This window comes from Prionailurus viverrinus, chromosome B3 (genome assembly GCF_022837055.1).
Source record: "Prionailurus viverrinus isolate Anna chromosome B3, UM_Priviv_1.0, whole genome shotgun sequence".
Lineage (NCBI taxonomy): Eukaryota > Metazoa > Chordata > Mammalia > Carnivora > Felidae > Prionailurus > Prionailurus viverrinus.
Window position 1 is genome coordinate 137,463,026 of NC_062566.1, and position 23,646 is coordinate 137,486,671.

The 23,646-nt window shown below is 46.1% G+C and overlaps 1 protein-coding gene across 2 annotated transcripts in view; it reads right to left on the reverse strand.

Moving 5' to 3' along the window:
* SETD3 (SET domain containing 3, actin histidine methyltransferase) overlaps positions 1-23,646 on the reverse strand; it is an 80,191-nt gene that overhangs the window by 13,886 nt on the left and 42,659 nt on the right. For both annotated transcript variants that reach the window (XR_007152901.1, XM_047862225.1), the window contains exons 7-8: positions 3,185-3,243; positions 2,128-2,242 (exon numbers count right to left, since the gene is read on the reverse strand). Coding sequence is in view for 1 of the 2 variants with exons in the window: in XM_047862225.1 (XP_047718181.1) it covers positions 2,128-2,242; positions 3,185-3,243 (174 nt within the window). In the remaining variant the exon portion in view is untranslated. The remainder of the gene's footprint in view (positions 1-2,127; positions 2,243-3,184; positions 3,244-23,646) is intronic.

The window sequence follows — 23,646 nt, forward strand, 5'->3', positions numbered from 1 at the left end:
GCTCTCCCATCTCAGCTCCCACCACCAGGCTTTTGTCAGAAGCACAGAGCGTTGCTGGGTTACAGATGTCTACCTACTCCCTCGGCGAGCGTCAGAACAGACAGACAACGACCGTCAGGATAGACACACACACAGAAGACAATCACCTGTCTGCGAAGCCAAGAGCCTTAATTTCGGGTCCCTTGCAACTTCACAGTGTTAAAACAGATTCTCACATTCTACCAGACACAATTTCCCTTGAAGTCTTGTGACTGCAATCGAAAGCAGTTCAGCCAAGGTGTGGAGTGCGGGATGCAAGGAAAACGGCCACCGTAAGAAAAAGCACCACCACCCTGTCGGAACCCTCTAGAGGTTAGCCACGTATCGCCAGCTCTGTGATAGGACACGGACCTTATGAACTGCACTGGAGAAAACAGCGTTAGTGGTTGTCATCGACTCCTTATTTTTATCTTGAGATAAACGGACTTTTTTTTTTTTTTAACTCTTGGAGAAAAGCGAATAGCGTAATCCCACTTATATGAAAGCAACACAAAAACTAGTGCGCACGTGAGTGTGTGAAGGGGCACAAATGCGCACCTGATGGAGGGAGAGATTCGCTCACAGACGGGCCCGGGGCCCGGGCTCTGGGTGCTGGTGGGGCAGGGAACCTCCACATTTCACGACTGCAAAGGCATCTCACTGGTTAACGGATTTTGTTTGCTTACGATAATGTGTGTACTTTTTCAGATCTTAGAAATGAGAAACCTCTAATGGTCAATCAAGTCTGAGAACGAATGACCTAACCCAGGGAAACAAAAAGGAGAACGCTACAGTCAAATATTAAAAGCGTTTTTGAAAACTTTGAAAACTTCAATCTTATAATCACAGTTTAAAATAGCTCTGAAGGGGAGGGGGGGGAACAGAAAAAGAATGAAAACTTTTATTCATTAATGAAAATAAAGTATGCTGTCCCTTAATATGGCTAATTAAATCAAGCATACCTAAATGAAGGCAGAAATGTAATTACAGGAGTGAAACCATTCTTTCTGTGCAATTTAAGAGTATTACTTGCTGCTAGACCTTCCCAAATTAGCACGGGGTATTCCATCGTCAAGGATTTGGCTCGTGCTACATGTGTTCTGGCCATTTTGTGGAGTTACATGTGCAATGCTCATTGACAGCATATTTTAAGCCTATTTATAATCCTGCTAATAATCACAAAGAAAGCAGACGTTGAGGAAAGATGGACAAAAAAGTAAAACCAAGCCAGTATGCTAGGGCCGTGCTGAAAAATTCAAAATATTCTCAAGTTGATCATATTTCCATATCCTGATACCAGGAAATGTTTCTCAGACAACCATCTCAGCACAGGGAGTGTGTCAGCCTCCGCTGTGGCTGGGGATCCAAAGAATGCGGAGGGACAGGGAGCCGGCTTCCTGGGCTTCCTCCTTTTATGCGTCGCCATTAACAATCATCATAAAATTCCCCTGTTTTCTTAATGTCTCCTACCTGGGGCTCCCCACACCTGGCGATGCCTACCCCACACTCAAGGCCAAGGGCCCAACGCCCCAGCGCCAGAGTGGAAACCAGGCTCTTCTCCCGGACAAAGCAGGTTAATAAGTGGGCCAGGGATGTGCCATCGTGTCAGGTGAAGGGACAGGGAATCAGAGAAGGCCCGTAACAGGGACTATAGTCAGCAAAGAAAACAAGGACCGTAAAAGGAAAAACCAGAAAGAAGAAAGTTTTGGTTTTTTTCTTCAATAAATCGGCATTCTAAGGAGAGGAAGGAAAAGAAACCTTGGTTTGGTCTGTGGTTTAATAAGATAAGAACATGAGTGTTTAGGCTGGAATTATGGCTTCGCAAATCAATGCAGTTCGCTGTGGTTTCTGAAAGCGGAGTAAGATTCTTGTCCCTGGTTTTCAGGATTAAGCAAACACCGAGAGAGAAAAACTGCAGCTTTTCTCGGCGGGAGGTCGGGGGCGGGGGGGGGGGGGGGGGGGGGGGCGGTAGGTGGGGGGTGACCGGCTGGTTCTGTTTGCTGCCTTTGGAGGGAGGCAGGAAGCTGGGCTGGTTTGTCGGTGGAATGTCCACACCACAGCCACCCCCCCCCAAACCCCACACGAAACACAACACAGAGGGGTCCTTACCAGGCCGTTGGTGTGATTGCACATATCCCACAAAGGAATCAGCGCCAGGGTCACCCGGGAACCGTCCTCCGTGGGAATCTGGTTTTGTCGCGTCATCACAGAAGAGACTGCCCACCTGTAACAACAGGAAGAGGTGGGTTACAGCAGGGACATCTCAGAGCCCGGTACTGTCGTAACTCAACCAGAAACTATGGTTTGTCAGACTTCTCGCCAACCGTCAAAACTTCTTCCTGAGTATTACTGCAGGTGATGGCTGGCCTTCATCATCATTTAAAATTAAATCTAAGGCTGAGGGGAGGAAGGGGGACCTAGAAGGGAAAAGGAGAGAGAGAGAGAGAGAGAGAGAGACAGACAGACAATCCAGGGGTGAGGACTAAGCGGGGGATGTTCCCGGGAGACAGGGTGTCTGGAAGGAGGGCCAGGAACAGAGATCTCCAGGCCTCTGGTCCTCGCAGTGGCCGAGACCCTTGCCCCCGGGCCCATGCCACCCTCTTTTTCCCGAACGCTGACTCTGCACCTGTATTAAGCCTCAGTGAGTGGCAAACGTAACTCCTTTCTGACCAGAAATCCTCTAGGAGATCGACAAAATGTGGCATGCTATTTTCTTATCACATGGCACAATTAAATCTTTTCGTTTCTCAAAAAAGTCCCCACTTTACGCCACAATAGTCTATTTAACACCGGGGTGGGGGGGGGGACCCTCACGACCACCCCACACTACACGTTAATCTCCAGTATCACGTGGCCACCTCAGCTACTCCCCGACCGCCACAGGGTGAAGGCAACTTCCGCGTGGTTATTAAAATGCTGACCCTTACCCCAGCTGTCCATTAGAACCTCTGCAGGACGACCTGTCTGGGGGCCTGACACGGTCACAGCAGGTCACTTCGTAAGTACTTCCCACTTCCCAGATCCTCAGATCACTTAGGAACCACCCCCCAACACACACAGTAGGCAGCATACACCAAAGATGCGTACACACAGTCCCCCCCCCACACATCCATTCCCCCGCCACACCCCAAAACACACACACAGGCACACACCCCACCCCACCAACCTGTAGTCCTCGTAAGTGAAAGCGTCCTTCAAGGGCAGTTTGTTGGCATGAGGATGGGTCTGGGAATTAGAAGTTTCAGAAAGCAGAGGTGAGAAGAGAAAAAGGGAAAACAGAAATCAGTCAGCAGAATTTCATTATTTAGCTGCCTAACAGATCCTAACAAGAGCCAAATGAAGCAGGAGGCGTCCAGCCGCGCTACTGAGGGATCATCATGCTATTACGCTCTCATACATCACTGTCAACTTAATTTCTTGTGCCCAGCAGCCGCCATAAATCTGCTTCTTCATATTTCGATACGAGAACCCACAGACACCACGCAAAAATAAAACTGAAGGTGGACCGACTTTACAGAGAGGGAGGCAGGCGCCCCCACGCATGGAGTGTCTGATCCAAAGGGACACCGGGGGCCTCCAGAGTTAGGCGTCTGTCCTGGCTTTCCTCGTCTTCTTCTACCCGTGACACGCTGCACACCCCTGAGTGCAGCAAATCTCTTCTTATGTGGAGAAAAAGAACAATTAAAGGCACTCTAATAAATGGACGGTTCTTTCATTTGTCTCCGACTTAAATCATTTGGATGGAAATCAACTTATGTGCAAATGAATCATATACGTGGTAAGTGCGGCTCAAGTGCAGAAAAATCAAGAAAGGTAGTTTTGTGCGGTTCTAAATTTTACAAACAAGACAAAGATAAAAGAGAGGCTGGCCTACTGAAATCTGACTCTTTTTTTTTTTTTTCCTGGTCAGATGAACATTTGGTGAAAACATCCACCACTTGACGCTCAGGAGGACGTTTTATGCGTCTCCTGATTCCTCATCCCAACGACCCCGCCTTGGACCCCGAGAGGGCTCAGCAACTTTGTCTCCATTAACAAATGAAAAGCTGCGACGGGATCATTTTAATCTCCGGTTTCAGTAACAGCCCGAGAGGCGGCCTGCAGTTCAGTGACCGAGGGAGCGCGCGGCGATCTCCGGTCGGGGAGCAGGGAGGCGCTGCTGGCGGGTCTCTGCAGCACTGTTAATGCGCGGAGCTCCGTGCAGCATGCGGTTTTTACTCTCGACGCATTAGCATGGCGAGTGCACGGCCATTTATCATCGCTCACTGTAATGTACTCGCTGGCACCGCGCGCAGGACAGTAGGGGATGAGGCAGAAGTGGCTCGAACCGTAAATCAATTAGAAAACAAAAGCTTGTGCTCCGTGCGCAATTTTAGGCAAATTATATATTACAAAAGGCTGCCAACTGGGCGTTAGCTCCCAGGTGCCTGCCTTCCCCTCGCGTTCTTAGCCCGCGGTTAACCCTTTGGAAGAAAAGTCAAAATAGGAAATTACACTCGTGTCATCTTGAAATGTTGCAGTAACAAAAGTGAAATTAAAGATGACGAATTTTAAGTCAGTGTATAAGAGCACACGTTGCCCAGAGGAATCTTCTAGCTGCTGGAGGCAGATCGGGATTTCCTATCTCTGTTAAAACAAAAAACAAAAAACAAAAACACCCCCGAGGCAAGGCCGCGGTCAACTCCAGTGAAGAAAGATGCGCGAATCCCAGGGAAGGAAGCTTCTTTCTCCCTCTCCTTTGTAATGAATGGAGTGCAAGGCTACGTTGTAAGAGTCCCGAAGATGCTTTCCATTTACAACGATGAAACTTAACTACGACACCGACACCGCTCAGGTTTCTCCTTATGAAAGGACAAACTGAGCAGAGAACTGTCCCTCCACAAAACCCAGGCCGGTGTCCGCGTAAGAAGCACCCCAGCGGGGAGGACTCTGTGGCTGAGATTCCCGTTCACTGACAACACAAGGAAACCTCAGGAGGGATCTACCCCAAGGGTGCAGGACGGTGCCCAAGCCAGTGCTTTCAAACTCTAAGCAGGTGGCAAGCACCGTTGTTTTTGTTATTTTAAAATATTTTAATTCATTTAAACTGTGGAATGCAGGATGGTATTTAGAAAGCTGGTAAATTCCAACACTAAACCCCATAGGTGTTAAGAATTTGCTCCGCCCTCCCAAGAAAGTCTGACTTACTGAATGAGAGAAAAGATGACAATTTTCAAACACGGAATGCTCAATGTCAAAACGACTCGAAGCAAAAACCTTCCAACACTCCGAGACCCTGAAATGGCTTTCTATTCTGCACCCTTAGTCAAACAAGACATCCTCCGCAAGGACCAGACAGACGGAAAATTAACTCTCCAGAACGTCTCCCTTCCTCCTATTTACAGACCTTTCTTCCCGAAAACAGAAGTTCGTGCTCATAGTCCTGATGAAGTCGTAAAGACAACTCAGGAAAACACACACACACACACACACACACACACACACACACACACACACAACACACAATGCTTTCTTCAGATTAATTTTGATGATTATTTTGGCTGTAGGGTTACATAACATTTGTTGAAATCTGTTAGAAATAATTGTTCTTATATTCTTAAAAATTAGGGTGTGCCGACCGTACGTACTTCTGGTATAAAAAGCTATTCTGCCACAGAACACATGCACTTAACAGTTATACTGAAGCAAAATTTAATTTGACACTATGGAGAAAGGCAAAATAACTTCCATTTCAACAGGGCTCTCACCACCGTGACACTATCGCCACCTACTGGCCTTCTGGTAGAACAGGTTGGGGCCGCCAGGTTCTTGGATTCTTTGCCTGGGTAAGCAAGGCCTTCACAGCAACTTACCCTAAATCCACACTGGGCTTATCTAGAAGAGCTACTGTTTCAGCCTGACTCCAGCAAAACCTGGTTTCTAAAAAATCCTAGTCTACTTCTTAAGTACTGTATACTATTTTTACAAGGATCCTGAAACATTCAAATATCGAAAATGATTTGCACATGAAAAACATTTAAGTTTGAAAAGAAGTATTTTCACATACCCTGAAAAAAATGAACAAGAGTAAGAAAAAGAAACTATTCCAAACACTCCTGAAGCTCTGGACAGAATTCCTTTTTCTTTCTGTAAACACCAAGTCTTTTTCCTGTTGGAGACCAAGTTGGGGCCTAAGAATACATCTTCAAAAATTACAGTGTTAACCCGACATGATTTATTTCGAAGTTCCTAAAACGTTTTTAGATGAAAAGCCTTTAAGGTCATACTTTAAAGGAAGGATAACTGAACACTCCTCACCTTATAAAGAAAGCAAAATCGGAGAACGGTTTGGTTTATCGTGATGTATCTGCTGCAAGAGAAGACATTCCTAACTTGTACTATAAAAATAAAAGAGCAAAACAGAAAGCTTACTCCTGGTGGCCGGTTTTAGCTGTAACTCGCTCCCGAGGCAAACCTGGGTAGATGCGCCTGGGATGGGTGGGGAGGGTTGTCGGGCGGGGTCAGAAAGCGACCCTGACAGGGTCTCCCCAGGGTCTCCGGGGCACAGGGGCCCAACAGAGGCAAGCCGGGGGTCCTGCCAAAGCGCCGGCTGCCTGCCCACCCCCAGCCCCCAAAAAGTCAGAGTCAGAAACCAGCCGCAGATTCCCTGCAGATTTTTTTAATGATTGGTATTTTCACCTTCTCGAGCACTCTAAATACTTGAGTCGCTGTAGCTCATGACCAGGCCGGAGGCCCTCAAGAGCTTACTTTTCAAAGAGGATTCTTGTTTCTTTGTGGCCGACAGGCAACCCGGCGAGGTGTTCTTCCGTTCCCTTTTCTGCCAAAAGGAGGTATTCTAGATGAGACTCAGTAATATTGTATCTGGTACAAAATAATCACTGTGTTTGGGAAAGATTAATATCTAAAATCGTTTGTTTGGCTTCAATAAAAAGAAGTAATATTGCTAAATATGTAAGTATGACATTTTGAAGAATTTACCATATTGCCTGGGTCTGGTAGCTATGCTTAAGGAAATTAAAAACCACCACCGTCAGCATATTTGATCCTTATTAAAGTTCTGTCTTGAACGATCACTCACATAAAACAAAAATAAACCAAGAAGAAATTTAAATAAAACCTATGGATTACAAGAGTTTGAAGATGAAAAAATGAACAATATTCTGGCTTTAAAAAATTGATTTAGCATGCAGCTTCTCTTTATAGTCCCTTGATAAAAATGAAATCTCCCTAACAAACACTTAATAAAACCTGTCAATATCTCTGGGAAGAAAAATGACACGAATGCATTAAGTATTAAATACCCTTGGAAAAAGTCACATATTCCATGAATTTTTGATGCACTATCTTGACATTAATGTAAAACCTTGATATTTATAATTGACAGAGATTTAATAAAGCACAAAAGAAGATGGCTGAGGCATGGCACACGCATGGTCCGGGCTGATCAGAAATGAGAGCTCCCGGCATGTGCTTCCACTAAATAAACAGTTAATACGTGTGCCTCGGGTGAGCTGCAGTCTTATTTTAAGCTCACACAACAAACCTTTGTGGAGAACCCAAATAAGCAGATTTCGTTATTATGTGAACTCCTAATTCAGAAACATCTAGTATGCGAAACAGCTTTGGAACAGCTCGGCCTGGAACAAAACGCATTTGACTTAAAGTTTGTTTTCTTTTTCACATCTAACAGAAAGCATTTTTCACTTAAACCGGGGATAAATGCTCCCACCTACAGAGAGACAGGCATCTCGGAAAATAATTCTCAGAAGGAACATATTCAACCTGAGGAAAGATTCAAACCCCTCTACGGGGAAATAAAGGATTAGGACACGCAAACGGCCCCAAAGACACAAACAGCAAACGCTTCTCAAAATCAGATCGTTACTTTTCTGAAGAGCACTCACTTCCACCTAGACCGACTTTTATGGGGAAATCAAGTTGAATACATTTAATAATCCTCTTCAAAGAGGCATTTAAATATACTAAAAGGACAGCGGCTCAGTTCATAAAAATGACTCCTAAATACTATATCTTGAAGAATTTATGGCCTGTTACAATATATAATTGTTAGTTTCAAAAATACATATGGTAGTTCAGTGACTTATTAATGGCTCTATAGTATCAGGAATGGCAAAATATGTAATTTAGAAGCTGGATCTCATTTATTCTGATCAAAAAACATAACAGCATGCAATTACAATTTTCCAACTAAAATATGGCTAAGACTGTATTTGGCTTTACTTCTTAAGTGTATATGAAAAGGGACTGGGGTGCCTGGGTGGCTCAGTCGGTTAAGCGTCCAACTCTTGGTTTCAGCTCAAGTCATGACCTCACGGTTGGTGAGTTCAAGCCCCGTGTCGGGCTCTGTGCTGACAGCACGGAACCCCCTTGGGATCGCCCCCTCTCTCCCTGTCTCTCCCCGGCCCGTGCTTTCTCTCTCTCTCTCTCTCTCTCTCTCAAAGTAAATAAACTAACTTTTAAAAAAATAACTAAAAGGGACAGCAGGGTTAACTAGCTGTGGGTCCTTGCACCTAACTCCAGCGATGGCTCCGTTTCTCTTATTTCTACAAGGATAAAGTCAGCCACAGAACCTCAGATTTGAACTATGTGGGTGCATGCAATTACACGTTTGGGAACTGGGGCCCCTGCTCACGTAAGCAAGAGCCCCTCGGTGTTTTCAATGCCCCTGAGAGATTCCTCCACAAAACAGCCCCCCGGCATCTTCCCTAAGCCCAGTGTGGATCGGGGTCTCCGCAAATGTTAGGTTCGGTGCAAGGTGAGGAGAAAAGACAGAGGCAAAAGGCAGCTTCATCCGCCGCCCCCCCCCCCCAAAGTCACAGGGGGAAGAGGGTCAGAGGGAGGTCTGAAGGAAAGAAGGATTTCCCCTGCAGGAAGCTGAATGAAGGAGACAGGGCAGAAGGGAAATAAAAAGAAGGAGAGTGGGATACGGTCCGGATGGCAGAGGACAGCAGGAGAGAAACAGGGGGGAGCACCAGGAGCGGGGTGGGGAGGGGGGAGCAGGAGGAAGGTTTGCTTGAAACACCGAAGCATCTCTCCGAGGAAGGCTGCGCAGGCTTCTGGAGCGCCAACCCACCCTGTGCTTTCTAAGTGCACATAACACAGCTTAACGGAATGACAAACTGCAAAACATCTACTGAATCTAAAATGTTTTGATGACCATAAATCAGAATCGAAGCATGGTTCGTGTAGCTGACTCTTGAGAGAAAAAGATCAATTTTGAAGACTTTTATTTTTAAACACAGATTACATCCAACTCTTCAGGGAATATTGCATCGTAAAGTTCTTTGAATTCACTCAATATGATCAAATAAATACATCAATACACATTAAATTTAAGTTATTTGCTTTCCACTTATATATGCATATTTAATTTCTCTACAAAAATGTATATTACTTCATAGCAAAAATTTTTAAATAAAGAAAATGTGATTAGTGGAGAAGCACCCACATTGTTCAGTAAACTTATAAACTTACTTTAAGATGGAAGAATTGGGTTTTTCACTGGGAAACCTACACCCAGTTAAAATTGAGATTTGTTCAAACAGTGCGAAAGATATGCCTCTAAAAACTTCACTAGTTACCAATTATAAACCCTGAAGACAGTCAACCATGAACCAAATATAATCCTAATCACCATTTTTTGACTGTCAACCATTTATGCACTCACCAAATATTTATTGACTCGGAAAAAAAGCTGAAAACAGGTTAGGACTAGAAATTCGTTCACTCAACCAATGTCTTCTTTACTATCTGAAGGGGAAGGCACTCTGGCAGGTGCCGTGTGACAGGTGGACAAAAAGACATGGTAACACCCTCGGGGCGGGGGGCAGAGGGGTCTGCCTAGCTGCAGTCGGACGAGTCACTTAAAACAGGATGGGAGAGGCAACAGCTCGGACCCTTCTCCAGGGCCACCTTTGCCAATCACCCTGGTTCCCTACCCTGCCTCCTCCCGGCCCCATTCCTTTATTTCCCAGGCCTCCCCCCAGCACACTCGCTTGAGGCATGTTTCTCTCCCACAGTAGGGAACCTCAGTGAGGCAGCGACCACGCCTATTTTGACCACCGGAGAATCCCCGGTGGGTTGCACGGTGCTTCATTCAAGGGCCTCTTCTTCCTCCAAGTGCAAAGGAAACACTGCCCTTTGCTGGGCGGCAGAGGAGAGCACTGACCTTGTGGAATGAGATTTCCTCTCTACCGCTCCATAATGGCCTGAACAAGAGGCAAGAAAACAGGAGGGGACAACTTCCCAAACCACCATGACCCCACGGGTGGTAAGAGGCAGAGCCAGAGGACTAGGTAACGTGGCTGCGGTGCAGCTACGACCAGGGAAATGTGGACCCCACGCTCCTTTTCCGAGAGGCGTTTCCACAGGCCTCTCTCCCTCTCCTTTTCTTCTACCTTCCATCTCTTATGATGAGGATATTCTCCCACCATCTAGGGGCCAGAAAATAGTCTCTTTTTCCAAATCTATCCTTAAGCAAATTTATTTGACAAAGCTCCACTCTACCGTAATAATCCGAGAGGGAGCAAGCTGGACCAAGCACAGCAGCCCTCGGTACCACGGTCACCAAACTGCCCTCCACCGTGCTCCGCCTCACCCAGCAGCGTGCACCTGGGACAAGCTGAGCCCACCACCTCCCATGTGACCTCGCGTCACCTGGGGCCCCGTGCCTCCATTTCTCCACCTGAAAAGGGGGTCGGACAAGTAACTTCTAGCTTCTTTTAAAGTTCGAAAATCCTTTGTTTCTTTGCCTTGTGACACCCCCCACCTAAGCATCTCAATCTGCTAACTGACCTAATGACTCTGACCCAGAATCATGCTTCTCCGCATAGTCAGTGCTTATTGATAAGGTACTTACACCTGCAGCTCCGCACCCTTATCAGTAAGCAAAGTGGAAACGCACAGAGTGGTGACAGCAGTCATTGTCTTAGGACAGCCTGGCTTCAAAGAAGCAGGCTAGGATTGCTTGGCATGGCTTCATCCCTCCGTCCTTTTCGTTTCAGCTGTTTCAGATTTCAGTGATTCGGGATAAAGACTCTGGACTCTGGTTAGATGAATCAATCCAGCATGATGAGAGCCCCCAGTCATTTGTAGGAGGAGAGCATTATGACCACCAGTGTGAAACCAATTTCCTTGATAAGGTGACTGACATTCAGAGCGCGCATATAAAACTCTTGTCCTAGAAAAGGAAGTACCACGCTTGGTACATAGGAGAGCTCTCTGCATGAAAGAGGAGAGAGAGAGACAAAGGGAGACACAGAGGGGGAGGGAGGGAGGCTGGTATCGACAACGGCCATTTGCTAAGCACGCCGTGCAAGGAACTCTGTTGAGAACTTTACACGTATTTGTATATAGCTGACCCTTGAACAATGCAGTCTGAACCACACAGGCCCACTTACGTACGGGTTTGCTACGGTTCAGTGGCGCGAAAGTACCTTCTCTTCTTAGGATTTTCTCAGTAACATTTTCTTTCCTCTACCTTACTTTATCGTAAGAACCCAGTACATAACACATACACAAAATACGTGTTAATCAACGGCGTCTATTATCCGTAAGGCTTCTGGTCAACAGTAGGCTACTGGCAGTTCAGTTGTGGGGGAGTCAAAAGTTACAAGCAGATTTTCAACTGCACAGGGGGTGGTGGGGGTCAGTCCCCAACCCCTGCATTGCCCGAGGATCAACTATAATTTAATTATCATGAAGCCAATGAAATAGGCACTATTATTAGCCCTCTCTTACTGATGCCATAACTGATGGACAAAGAAATTACCAGTATGTCCAAGGTTATCCTGTTTATAAATGGTGGGGCTGGGAAAATGATTTAGGCCACTGTTTTTTTAGAGATTACTTTATTTAAAAAAAAATTTTTTTTTTAATTTTTTTTTTAACGTTTACTTATTTTTGAGACAGAGAGAGACAGAGCATGAACAGGGGAGGGGCAGAGAGAGAGGGAGACACAGAATCTGAAATAGGCTCCAGGCTCTGAGCTGTCAGCACAGAGCCCGACGCGGGGCTCGAACTCACGGACTGTGAGATCATGACCTGAGCTGAAGTCGGACGCTTAACCGACCGAGCCACCCAGGCGCCCCTAAAAAAATTTTTTTTACGTTTATTTATTTTTGGGAGAGTGAGACAAAGTGAGAGTGGGGGAGGGGCAGAGAGAGAGGGAGACACAGAATCCCAAGCAGCTCCAGGCTCCGAGCTATCAGCACAGAGCCTGACGTGGGGCTCAAACCCACGAACGGTGAGATCATGACCTGAGCCGAAGTCAGACACTTAACCGACTGAGCCACTCAGGCGCCCCGAGATTACTTTAAGGCAAAAGACAATCAGATGTTCTAATTTTATAAATAAAGCCTAAGTACTGATGTGGTAAATACAATTTTTTCTTAATGAAATTCTAGAAAAGTACCTGGCAGATACTGCTGTCATGTAAAATGCAGCATATTGGGGCATCTGGCCGGCTCAGTCAGAAGAGCATGGGACTCCAGATCTCGGGGTTGTGAGTTCGAGCCCTACGTTGAGTGTAGAGATTTCTTGAATAAATTAATAAACAAACTTCAAGTTCCGCGTAAATGCACTGCCACACCTGGCAAGCCGGCACCCGGGGCCCCCCTGAGCACCCCTTGCGCTGGGGACCCAGCTCCACACGCTGCAGGCCCTGCAACAGCAGCCAGGGCCTCGCGGCCACAGCCCGGCTGGTGGCAGTGTGCGTGCACCGACCACAACCCAGCCACCACAGAAGGGTGCCCACAGCCCACCCAGGGGACCCCCCCGGGGCAGGTGGCGTGGGTGACCAGGGCAGTTCGCACTACCTGGCCCCAGACGACACCTTCTGCATGAAGCAACTCCTTCAAGACCAGAAGACGTAACTGATTTACAGAGAGTCGGGCAAGTTGAGGGGAGAGAGGAATATGCTCCTAATAAAATAGGACAAAATCTTAGAAAAAGAACTAAATAAAACAGAGTTGAACCATCTACCAGATAGCGTTCAGAGTAGTGACCAGGAAGATGCTCACCGAGCTCAGAAGAAGGGACAAACACAGTGAGAGCTTCAACAAAGAGATAAAAATATAAAAAAGAATCTGAGGTGAAAAATACAATAACTAAAATATAAAATACACTACAGGGAATCAACAGGAGATCGGAAGATGCAAAATGGAATAGCAAGCTGGAAGACAGGGTAGTAGAAATCACCCAGCTAAAACAGCAAGAAGAAAAAAGAATTTTTTTTCTTTTTCTTTTCTTTTTTTTTGAGAGTGTGAGCAGGGGAGGGGCAGAGGGAGAGGGAGGGAGGGAGAGAGAGATAGGAAGGGGGAGGGGGAGGAGGGGGGCGAGAAGGGGAGAGGGAGAGAGATAGAGAGAGGGAGAGAGAGAGAGAGGGAGAGGGCGGGTGACAGGGAGGAATATCTTAAGCAGGTTCTACACCCAGTGTGGAGCCCAATACGGGGCTCAATCTAACCTGAGCCAAAATCAAGAGTCAGACGCTTAACTGACTGAGCCACCCAGGCACTCCCAAAAAAGAATCTTATTTTTATTTATTTTTATTTTTGAGAGACAGAGCTTGCACACTAGCAGGGGAGAGGGGCAGGGGGAGAGAGAGAATCCCAGGCAGGCTTCACACTTAGTGTGGAGTCCGATGTGGGGCTTGATCCCACAACTCTGGGATCATGACCTGAGCCGAAATCAAGAGTTGGACGCTCAACCGACGGAGCCACCCAGGACCCTCCCTGAAAAAAGAATTTAAAAAATGAGGCAGTTAAGGGGCCTCTGGAACAACACCAAGTGCACTAACATTCACAGGCTCCCAGAGGGAGAAGAAAGAGAGAAAGGGATAGAAAACCTACCCGAAGAAACAGTGGCCGAACATCTCTCACCTGGTGAAGAAACACGCGCCAAATCAGAGAAGCACAGAGAGTTCCAAATAAGATGAACCCCAAGAGACCCACAGCAAGACACAGTCTAATTACCGTTTCAACAGTTACAGATAAAGAGAGAATCGTAAAAACGGCAGGAGATAAACAACTAGTTCTGTACAAGGGAGCCCCCACCTAACACTAGGAGATGATTTTTCAGTAGAAACTTTACAGGCCGGGGGCTCCTGGGTGCCTCAGTTGGCTGAGCAGCAGACTCTTGATTTTGGCTCAAGTCATGATCCCAGGCTCGTGGATTGAGCCCCATGCTGGGCTCTGTGTTAAGCGTGGAGCCTCTGCTTAAGATTCTCACCACCCCCTCTCCCATTCGTGTTGCCTCTCAGAAGAAAGAAAAGAAAAGGAAAAAAGGAAGGAAGAAAGAAAAAAGAGAAGAAAGAAAGGAAAGAAAAAAAGAAAAAGAAAGAAACTACAGGAAGGAAAGGAAAGGAAAGGAAAGGAAAGGAAAGGAAAGGAAAGGAAAGGAAAGGAAAAAAAAAGAAAAAGAAACTACAGGCCAGAAGGGAGTAGCACAATATGTTCATGGTCCTGAAGGCCAAAACTTAGAACCGAGAGTATTCTACCCAACCCAGCAAGGCTACCACCACTCAGAACTGAGAGAGATCAGGAGTTTCCCAGACAAGCAAAAGCTAAAGCAGAGCACCACCACCAAACCGGCTTTACAGGAAATGTTAAGCAGACTTCTTTAAACAGAAAAGTCCACAACTAGAGATTTAAAAAATACACAAGAAAAACTTCACTGGTTAACATACAGCACACAGTTAGTACAAAGACTAAAAAACAAAGTAGTAAAATCATCTAGACCTACAATAATTCATCCAAGGATACACAGAACCGTAAGATGTGCAAAAATATAATGTCAAAACATGAAAGTCCATCAAAACCCTGTTGGTACTAATAAATGAATTCAGTACAGTCGTGAGATACAAATAATACACATAAATTGATTACCCACAAACCTGTTGCATTTCCATACTCTAATAATAAACCATCAGAAAGAGAAATTAAGAAAATAATCCTGGGGCACCTGGGTGGCTCAGTCGGTTAAGCATCCGATTTTGGCTCAGGTCATGATCTCGCAGTTCAGGAGTCGAGCCCCACGTCAGGCTCTGTGCCAATAGCTCAGAGCCTGGAGCCTGCTTCAGAGTCTGTGTCTCCCTCTCTCTCTGCCCCTCCCCCACTCACGCTGTCTCTGTTTCTCTCTCAAAAATAAATAAATATTTTTAAAAATCCCATTTACAAGTTCATCAAAAAGAATAAAGTCCCTAGGAATAAATTTCACTAAGGAGGTGAAAGGCCTGTACTCTGAAAACTAAAACACTGATGAAAAAAATTCAAGATGACACAAATGAATGGAAAGATACACTGTGTTCATGGAGGAACAAGTAATTGTTAAAATGTCTACACTACCCCAAGCAATTTACAGATTTGATGCAATCCCTACCAAATACCAAGAGCTTTTTCTCACAGAACTAGAACAAATAGTCGTTGAGATTTGTGTGGAACCACAAAAGACCCCGAATAGGCAAAGCAATCCCGAGAAACAAGAACAAAGCTGGAGGCATCACCGCCCAGGTTTCAAACTAGGCTACAAAGCTGTAGTGATCAAACAGTATGGCACTGGCAGAAAGACCAACAGAACAGAACACAGAGTCCGGAAATAAATCCACACTTCCACGGCCAAATTCTGACAAAGGAGGCGAGAATACACAATGGGGGCAAAAGACAGCCTCTTCAATTAACGGTGCTGGGAAAACTGGACCAGTTTCTGACATCACATACAAAAAAACTCAAATGGATTAAAGGCTTCAATGTGAGAGCGGAAACCATAAAACTGCTAGGAAAAAACAAAGGCAGTAAGCTCTTGGACACTAGTCTGAGCAATATTTTTCTGGATCTGTCTCCTCAAACAAGGGCAATAAAAGCAAAAATAAAATGGGACTGTATCAAACTAAAAAAACTTTTGTACAGTGAAGGAAACCATCAACAAACTAAAAGGCAATTTACTGAATGGGAGAAGATATTTGCAAATGATATAACCAATAAGGAGTTAATATATAAAATATATAAAAGAACTCATACAACTCAGTATCAAAAAAAAAAAAAAAAAAAGCCAAACAAGGGGCACCTGGGTGGCTCAGTCGGTTGAGCGTCCGACTTCAGCTCAGGCCATGATCTCACAGCTCGTGGGTTCGAGCCCTGCGTCGGGCACTGTGCTGACAGCTCGGAGCCTGGAGCCTGCTTTGGATTCTGTGTCTCCCTCTCTCTCTGCCCCTCCCCCACTCATGCACACGCGCTCTCTCTCTCTCTCTCTCTCTCAAAAATAAATAAACATTAAAAAAGTTAAAAAAAAAAAAGCCAAACAATCCAATTAAAAAACAGGCAGAGGACCTGAATACATATTTTCCGGAGACACACAGATGGCCAACAGCCACATGAAAAGTCGCTCAACATCACTCAACATCGGGGAAACTATAAATCAAAACTACAAGCAGATGTCACCTCACACCTGCCAGAATGGGTAAGATCAAGCACACAGGAAACACCAGGTGTTGGTGGGGATGTGGAGAAATGGGAACCCTCCTGCCCCGCCGGTGGGAGTGCAAACTGGTGCAGCCACTCGGGACGACGGTATGGAGGTTCCTCAAGAAATTAAAAGCAGAACTACCGTAGGACGTGATACTTCCATTTCTTGGTATTTAACTGAAGAAAATGAAAACGCTAATTTGAAAAAAACACATGTACTCCTACGTCCACTGCAGCATTATTTACAATAGCCAAGGTATGGAAGCAACCGAAGTGTCCACCAATAGATACGTGGATAAAGATGTGGTGTGTGTGTGTGTACAATATGTATTATAACATATTATGATATAATTATATATTATGTCATACCTTAGTGTGACATAATATTTTAATTATACGTACATAAAAAATATACACGATGGAACATTATGCAGCCATAGAAAAAGAATGAAATCTTGCCATTTGCAACAACATGGATGGACGAAGAGGGTATTAAGTGAAATGAGCCAGAGAGAGAAAGACGAATACCATACGATTTCACTTATATGTGAAATCTAAAAAATGAAACAAAACAGAAACAGACTCAAACACAGAGAACACTCTGGTGGTTACCAGAGGCGAGAGGGGTGGGGATGGGTCAAATGGGGAGCAAGATTAAAAGGTATAAACTTCCAGTTATAAAATAAATAAGACGTGTGGACGCAACATACAGGTTAGGGAATATAGTTAATAATAACAGAGTAACTCTGGCAACGATGGTCACGAGACTCACCATGCTGGTCACTTTGTAATGTATGTGATGCTGAATCACTACGTTGTACCCCTGAAGCCAGTGTAATATTGTATGTCAACTACCCTTCAATAAAATACAATCAAAACAAAATGCAGCTGAGAGATATTTTAAAGGATACTATAAAGCAGGCAATATTAGCAAGACAAAGACTGTGAATCTATTTCCCAACCACCAGAAAGGATACCGTATTTAGTTAAAAGTAACTTATCCACAGTCATAAAATCTCACACCTGGATGGTAACTTCGAGATCCTCTGGTCCAATTGCTGTCATGCTGGATATGAAGAATGCTGGCCCCAGAAAACACGTGTGTATCAGATACACGTAGATATGTATACTCCCCTTCCCTTCATTATATTTCAAAACATAACAGTATTATTTGGAATTTCTTTCTGGTATTTTCTTCATTAGAATTATGCCACATTAGTGCCCCAACCACTTCTAATATTCCATTACCTGGAATCCCCATCATTTTGATGACAACGCTGAGCAGCCTCTAAAACACCCCACAGGTTTATTGATCATTAAACCTGTTCTTACATGGCACTAACTTTTTGGTTACTTTCAACTCTCCTAGTTGTCATGGTGTTAGGAAAGTGAACCCTGGCCCCTTAAATGTTTTGCCTTTAAGCCTAAAGGAAATTGAAGACGTTTGTAAGTAGCTAGTGAGAAATGAACTGTAAGAGTGTACCATGGAAACGTTGAACCCGTATGTATCAGACCTGGGGTTCTGATAAAGACGGGGCAAATTCGGAATCAATCGATCCTAATGATGTGAGAGGATCCCCACAATCCAGGGGGTTGGTGAAACATCCACATTCTCAGGCACACCATAGGGGTCCACACATCATACGCTTTGTCACCAGCTGCCGTGAGTTTACTTTGGTCAATCCCAATGCAACCAAATCCCGAATCTAGGGCAAAGGGCCCTGCTGCACCTCAGCTGGGCTGAGAGCCCAGCTCCAAGGTGAAGTACACGTCCCCACGGCCCCTGCAGTCACTTTATCCACAGAGAATCTGTGGACAGGTCAGTTGTGAATGACCTGTCCCAATACTACTTCTCTGGGTCACTGGCGGTACAGCAAATTACAAAAGTTCCAACCAAGGGGGGCACCTGGGTGGTTCAGTTGGTTAAGCGACCGACTTAGGCTCAGGTCATGATCTCGAGGTTCGTGGGTTTGAGCCCTGCGTGAGGCTCTGTGCTGACAGCTCAGAGCCTGGAGCCTGCTCCGGATTCTGTCTCCCTTTCTCTCTGCCCCTCCGTTGCTCGCGCTCTGTCTCTCTCAAAAATAAATAAGAATATTTTTTCAAAAATAAAAAAAATGATTCCCAACCAAGGGAAGAGAGGTGTAGAGAGGCCTGTTGTAACGTAGAGTCACTGATAAAAAGCTATAGCTTTGAAAAGTCTTAGTAACTTCTGGATCTCCTGAAAAGAGGACTTTGTAAAAGTGTTACCCTGAGATTTGATCAATACAACAACTATCTTAACCTTACTGGTAAAAATATTCCTATTAAGACTGCAACGAACTGAATTATACAGTTACATCTATTAGAATCAAAATAGAACGTTGTCACGTGAAGTCAAGACGCTGACCCGACTAACCAAATGTAATTTCAAGTGGCCATCACTTTGGATAGAGTAGACGAGGAGCAAAGCGATTTTATATTCCCCTTTAGTTGAGAAAAGAAATTTCCCTCCTTTCGTTCAGAGTCCCAAACAGGCACCAGTCCAGCAGTGCTGCACCAAAGCCAAGATCAGGTGCCAGGATGTCATCAGTACTTACTGGCTACTTCTCCATCCGTATTAACATTTCTTAGGGGGGAGAAAAACGAAGAGGAGGAAGTCATAAAGAAAAATTCTTCTGTAAAGTGATATGAGAGTTAGATCTACCTCGAAACTGCACAGGGCGTGACGCGGCAAAGAGAAGGAGGGCCGGGGCCAGGCTGGCCCAGGGGCCGCCCCGAGCCTCACCCGGCTCCCGTCTCTGGAGGACAAGCCCAGCCAGAGCCCAGGGAGTCAAGCAGTACGAGGCCGAAGATGCCTATCTGACTGCCCCCCTTGTCCATAAAAATCACGGCTTGCCTTATATTTTCTTAATTAAATGTTTTACTGATCAACAGTTATGTAATGGATTTCAATCTTTTTTTTTTTTTTTTTCCAGAGGAAATCCAATCTCATGTTCCAAGAATAATACTATTTTGGTGGAGCAGTTTCTGGAAACATTTTCAATGGGATAGTTTTTTTGTTTTTTTTAGTTGTTTTTTTTGTTTTGTTTTGTTTTTAGTGTTTATTTATTTTTGAGAGAGAGAAAGAGAGAGAGTGAGTCCAAGTGGGGAGGGGCAGAGAGAGAGGAAGACACACAATCCGAAGAAGCTCCAGGCTCTGATCTGTCAGCATAGAGCCCCACGCGGGGCCCAAATTCAAGAACCACGAGATCATGACCTGAGCCAAAGCCAGACGCTTAACCGACTGAGCCACCCAGGCGCCCCACCTTGTTTATTTGTAAATTTTTTTTTTAATCTTTATTTACTTTTGAGAGAGAGACAGCGTGTGAGTAGGGAGCAGAGAGAGAGGGAGACACAGAATCCGAAGCAGGCTCCAGGCTCTGAGCTGTCAGCACAGAGACTGACGTGGAGCTTGAACTCACGAACCATGAGATCATGACTCGAGCCAGTCGGATGCTCTACCGACTGAGCCGCCCAGGCGCCCCTAAGTGGAATAGTTTAATCATTGCCTAATACGTAAGTACTACCCTGAAGACAGATATTAAATTGTTTACTTGGAACAGAGAGCAAGAAATCCAATACACTGACTTAAGTCATCTTTTGATTACAAGATGGTTTTTGATTATAGTCAAAGACTATATAGATCTGACTCCCAACCCAGAGTCCTGCAACCTGGAGAACGCAAGGAGACTGGGCAGCGAGGACAGATATGGGAACCAGCGACTGGCGGTCCCAAGACGCACCAGAGGGCGTGTCACGGCAGTGCAGTGGAGACGACCAAGGCTACAGGGGCTTGAAGAACTCTTGAGTGTGGAATATTTTTTATGAAAGTCATTAAAGACAGAAGATGGATAGGACATTATGTCAAAGGACAGGGATGTTCTGTAAACCAAGGGAACAAAGCTAGACAAGCAGTGTCTGAGAGCTCCTGGCACAGGCCACAGGCTCGCCTTGGCACCTGGGGAGGGGAGGGGGTATCCTTTCTCAGAGGGACGCAAGGAGGTGAAGACACAGCTCCAACATGGAGACAAGAGGAAGAAGGACTAGTTCCTGGCCGTGGTCTGTTTTCTCAGAGAAGCAGGGACAAGGGCAGCCTGCAGAGTCTGTAACAATTTCCAGGGGAATGAGACACAAGTTGGCAGGAGCTGAGAGAGCGGATGGTAAGGACGGTCGGAAATGCAGTGAAATCAGGATGGGAGATGCCAGGGAGTGCTTTGGGGTGCCAGGCGTGGAGCCCGGGAGTAAGTCACCCCCGGGGAGGTGGGACGGACCACACGTTTGCTGCAAGGCCGGGTCTCCTCTCAATCCGCTCCCCGTCTTGAGATCAGACGGCACCAGCCAAGAATAAACATGACCGGCCGTGACCTCCACGTGGACGGTTAACTGCTGCATCAGCACACGAAGTGACGCTCCTGCTCCTCCGGGTCTGGTGACAAGTCGGGCGCGGACTGCCTTTCCAAGGTGAGTGGTGGGCGCGCACAGTTCAGCGTGCTGGCGGCCCGGCCCCGGTCCCCACGGCCAGCGCTGCGCATGGATGGCCCGGGGCAGGTGCCCGTGGCTTCCGTGCACTCGCCGAGTGTCCACAGTTAAGGTTTTTTCATCCCCCCACGACCCCTCCACCCTTGCCGGTTGCGGGGGGGCTCCTGGAACCCCAGGGTTGGGGGGGGGGGGTTGCTGGCGGACGCCCAGCCCCAGGCCTGCAGACGGGCCTGGGTCCGTAAAGAGCAACAGCCCCCTCCTCCCCTGACGGGCGGCAAGCGGAGCTCAGACTTAGTGTCAAACTCCGCAGGCCGGGGAAGGTGTGGAAGAGAACCTCTTCCCGAACACTTAATGAATCTACTGCAAAAGGAAAAAAATCTGTTTTCCCATCTGCACTTCCAGACACATATAATAAAGTGACATTTTCCAGCATAGGTTTTTCTAGATCATTAGCTTTGTCAGTTACGACTCCATGCTTGGCAAAATGACCACTGTTTTTTTTATTCATCCTTTAATTTCTTAAAAAAAAAAAAAAAAAAAAAAAAGGTGCCAAATCTGGAAGTAAGCTTATTTATCCTCGGTAAAACCTGACGTGGAAAATAAAAGTTGCCCCTTGAACGGGGTTAGGGCACCAATGCCCACGCACAGTCGAAGACAATTAGATATAACTTCACTAGTTAGGAGCCTGCTGCTGACCGGAAGCCTTACTGATGACACGTCCAATTAGCTCATATTTTGTGTGCTGCACGTACCGTGTGCTGTATTCCCACCATCGAGCAAGCTAGAGGAAAGAGCAGGTCGCTGACAAAACCCCGAGGGAGAGAAAACACGTTTACAGCAACGGGCTGTATTTACCGACAAAAGTCCACACAGAAGCGGACCCACGTGGCGCAAATGTGCTCTTCAAGGGTCACCTGTGTTTTCACAACTACTATCTGATCCTGCTTTCCCAACTAGGATAATTCACCCCCTTCTGCTGGTTCACCAATCCCAATACAGCTTAAGGTCTGTCCTCCTTCAAACTTCCACGTGCTCTCCCGACCTCTGGATTTCCAGCACACGCAGGCTGCAAAATGTCGCCCAGCGCTTGATTCCGTACCACGTCGACCTACCGCGTGGCCCACGCGCTGCTTGAGGCACTCGTTCGTTCTTTTGCTCGCTCAGCAAACATTTACGGGGTGCCCACTCCTAAGTGAGATGTGTGCCAGGACACGGGAAACCGTGAGCCGGACAGCCCTGGTTTCGGTCCCCACGTGGCTTCCTGCCCCGTGGGGCCCAGCAGGGGGAGCCCTGGGTTCTCCCACTGAACCTGTCAAACCCAAGGCGCAGATAAATCCGGACTGAGTCCAGGGTCACTGTTCCTGCTTCACGTTTTCCCTGTAAGTCATAAACTTAGTTTGGAGGAAAAGGGAGAGACCGCTCATCTTATAGTGACTACTGACCAAGGCAGAGATTTCTTTTTAAATTAGCTCTTTCTTTTTGTAAAAAGGGGGTGGGCAGGGCATCTCCAAGCGGAAGCACACGTGACTCGGTACAGGAGCACTTCTGTGAGATTAGGAAAGGCAGCGATCTTGGGGTCAGGCCAGCCACCTTGTACCCACCGGCAGAGGCCACGGTTTTCATCTGGATGTGCCCCATCTTGCCGCCTCCCACACAACACGCTCCGGTACGTGGCTCGGGTCTCCCGGCGCGGCGGGCAGGGCCAGTCAGTGCGAGGTGGGGACACACCGGTTTGGAGCGCCTGGTTCTGAAACGGGGTCAATCTCAGGAGCCTGGTGGGCAGATGGGAGTGTCCTGGGCCCCTTCCCAGCCTCCCTCCTGGAGTAGTAGCTGTCGTTATTATTGTTACTGCTACTAAGACCATGTTACTTCTCATTATTATTGCTGCTGCTGCTGCTATGCTAACGTCTCCAAGTGTGATCATTTTGCAGATTAACCTTTCACTTTGAAAAATAAAGCTAAGTACTTCAAATTACTCCCAGTAACCTAAATGGGCACAGGATGCTGACAAGGAAAACATACCTTTGGAGAGAAAGACAACAACTTCCTCATTTGATTTGAAAATGCCCGCTGACTTTTAGTAGAAATAAGGCACCAATTATAAGGATAGCCTAATTAATCACATCTTTTAGCTTCCTCGCTATGCTTAAAATTTATGTCCATAAAAATAAAAATAGAACAGGGGCGCCTGGCTGGTTCAGTCAGTTGAGCGTCCGACTTCGGCTCAGGTCATGATCTCACGGTCTGTGAGTTCGAGCCCCGCGTCGGGCTCTGTGCTGACAGCTCGGAGCCCGGAGCCTGTTTCGGATTCTGTGTCTCCCTCTCTCTCTGCCCCTCCCCTGCTCATGCTCTGTCTCGGTCTCAAAAATAAATAAAAACATTAAAAAAAATTAAAAAATAAATAAAAACAGGACATAATATGATAGATGTAGTATTGACCGTGATGCTCTGTGTCCTACAGGATAAAATGTATCTGCAGAAATGTAGGAAGGGGGGCAGTGTTAAGAAACTTAAAAAAAAAAAAAAGGCTTTGATTGATCTGAGAAGTTACCGAAGTAGCTATTATTTCATATAAAATAATAATAAAGGGGTAAAGTCATAAAAGCCACACACTTTCATCCCAGACATGCTAAAGCGTATTTCTTCTGCACCT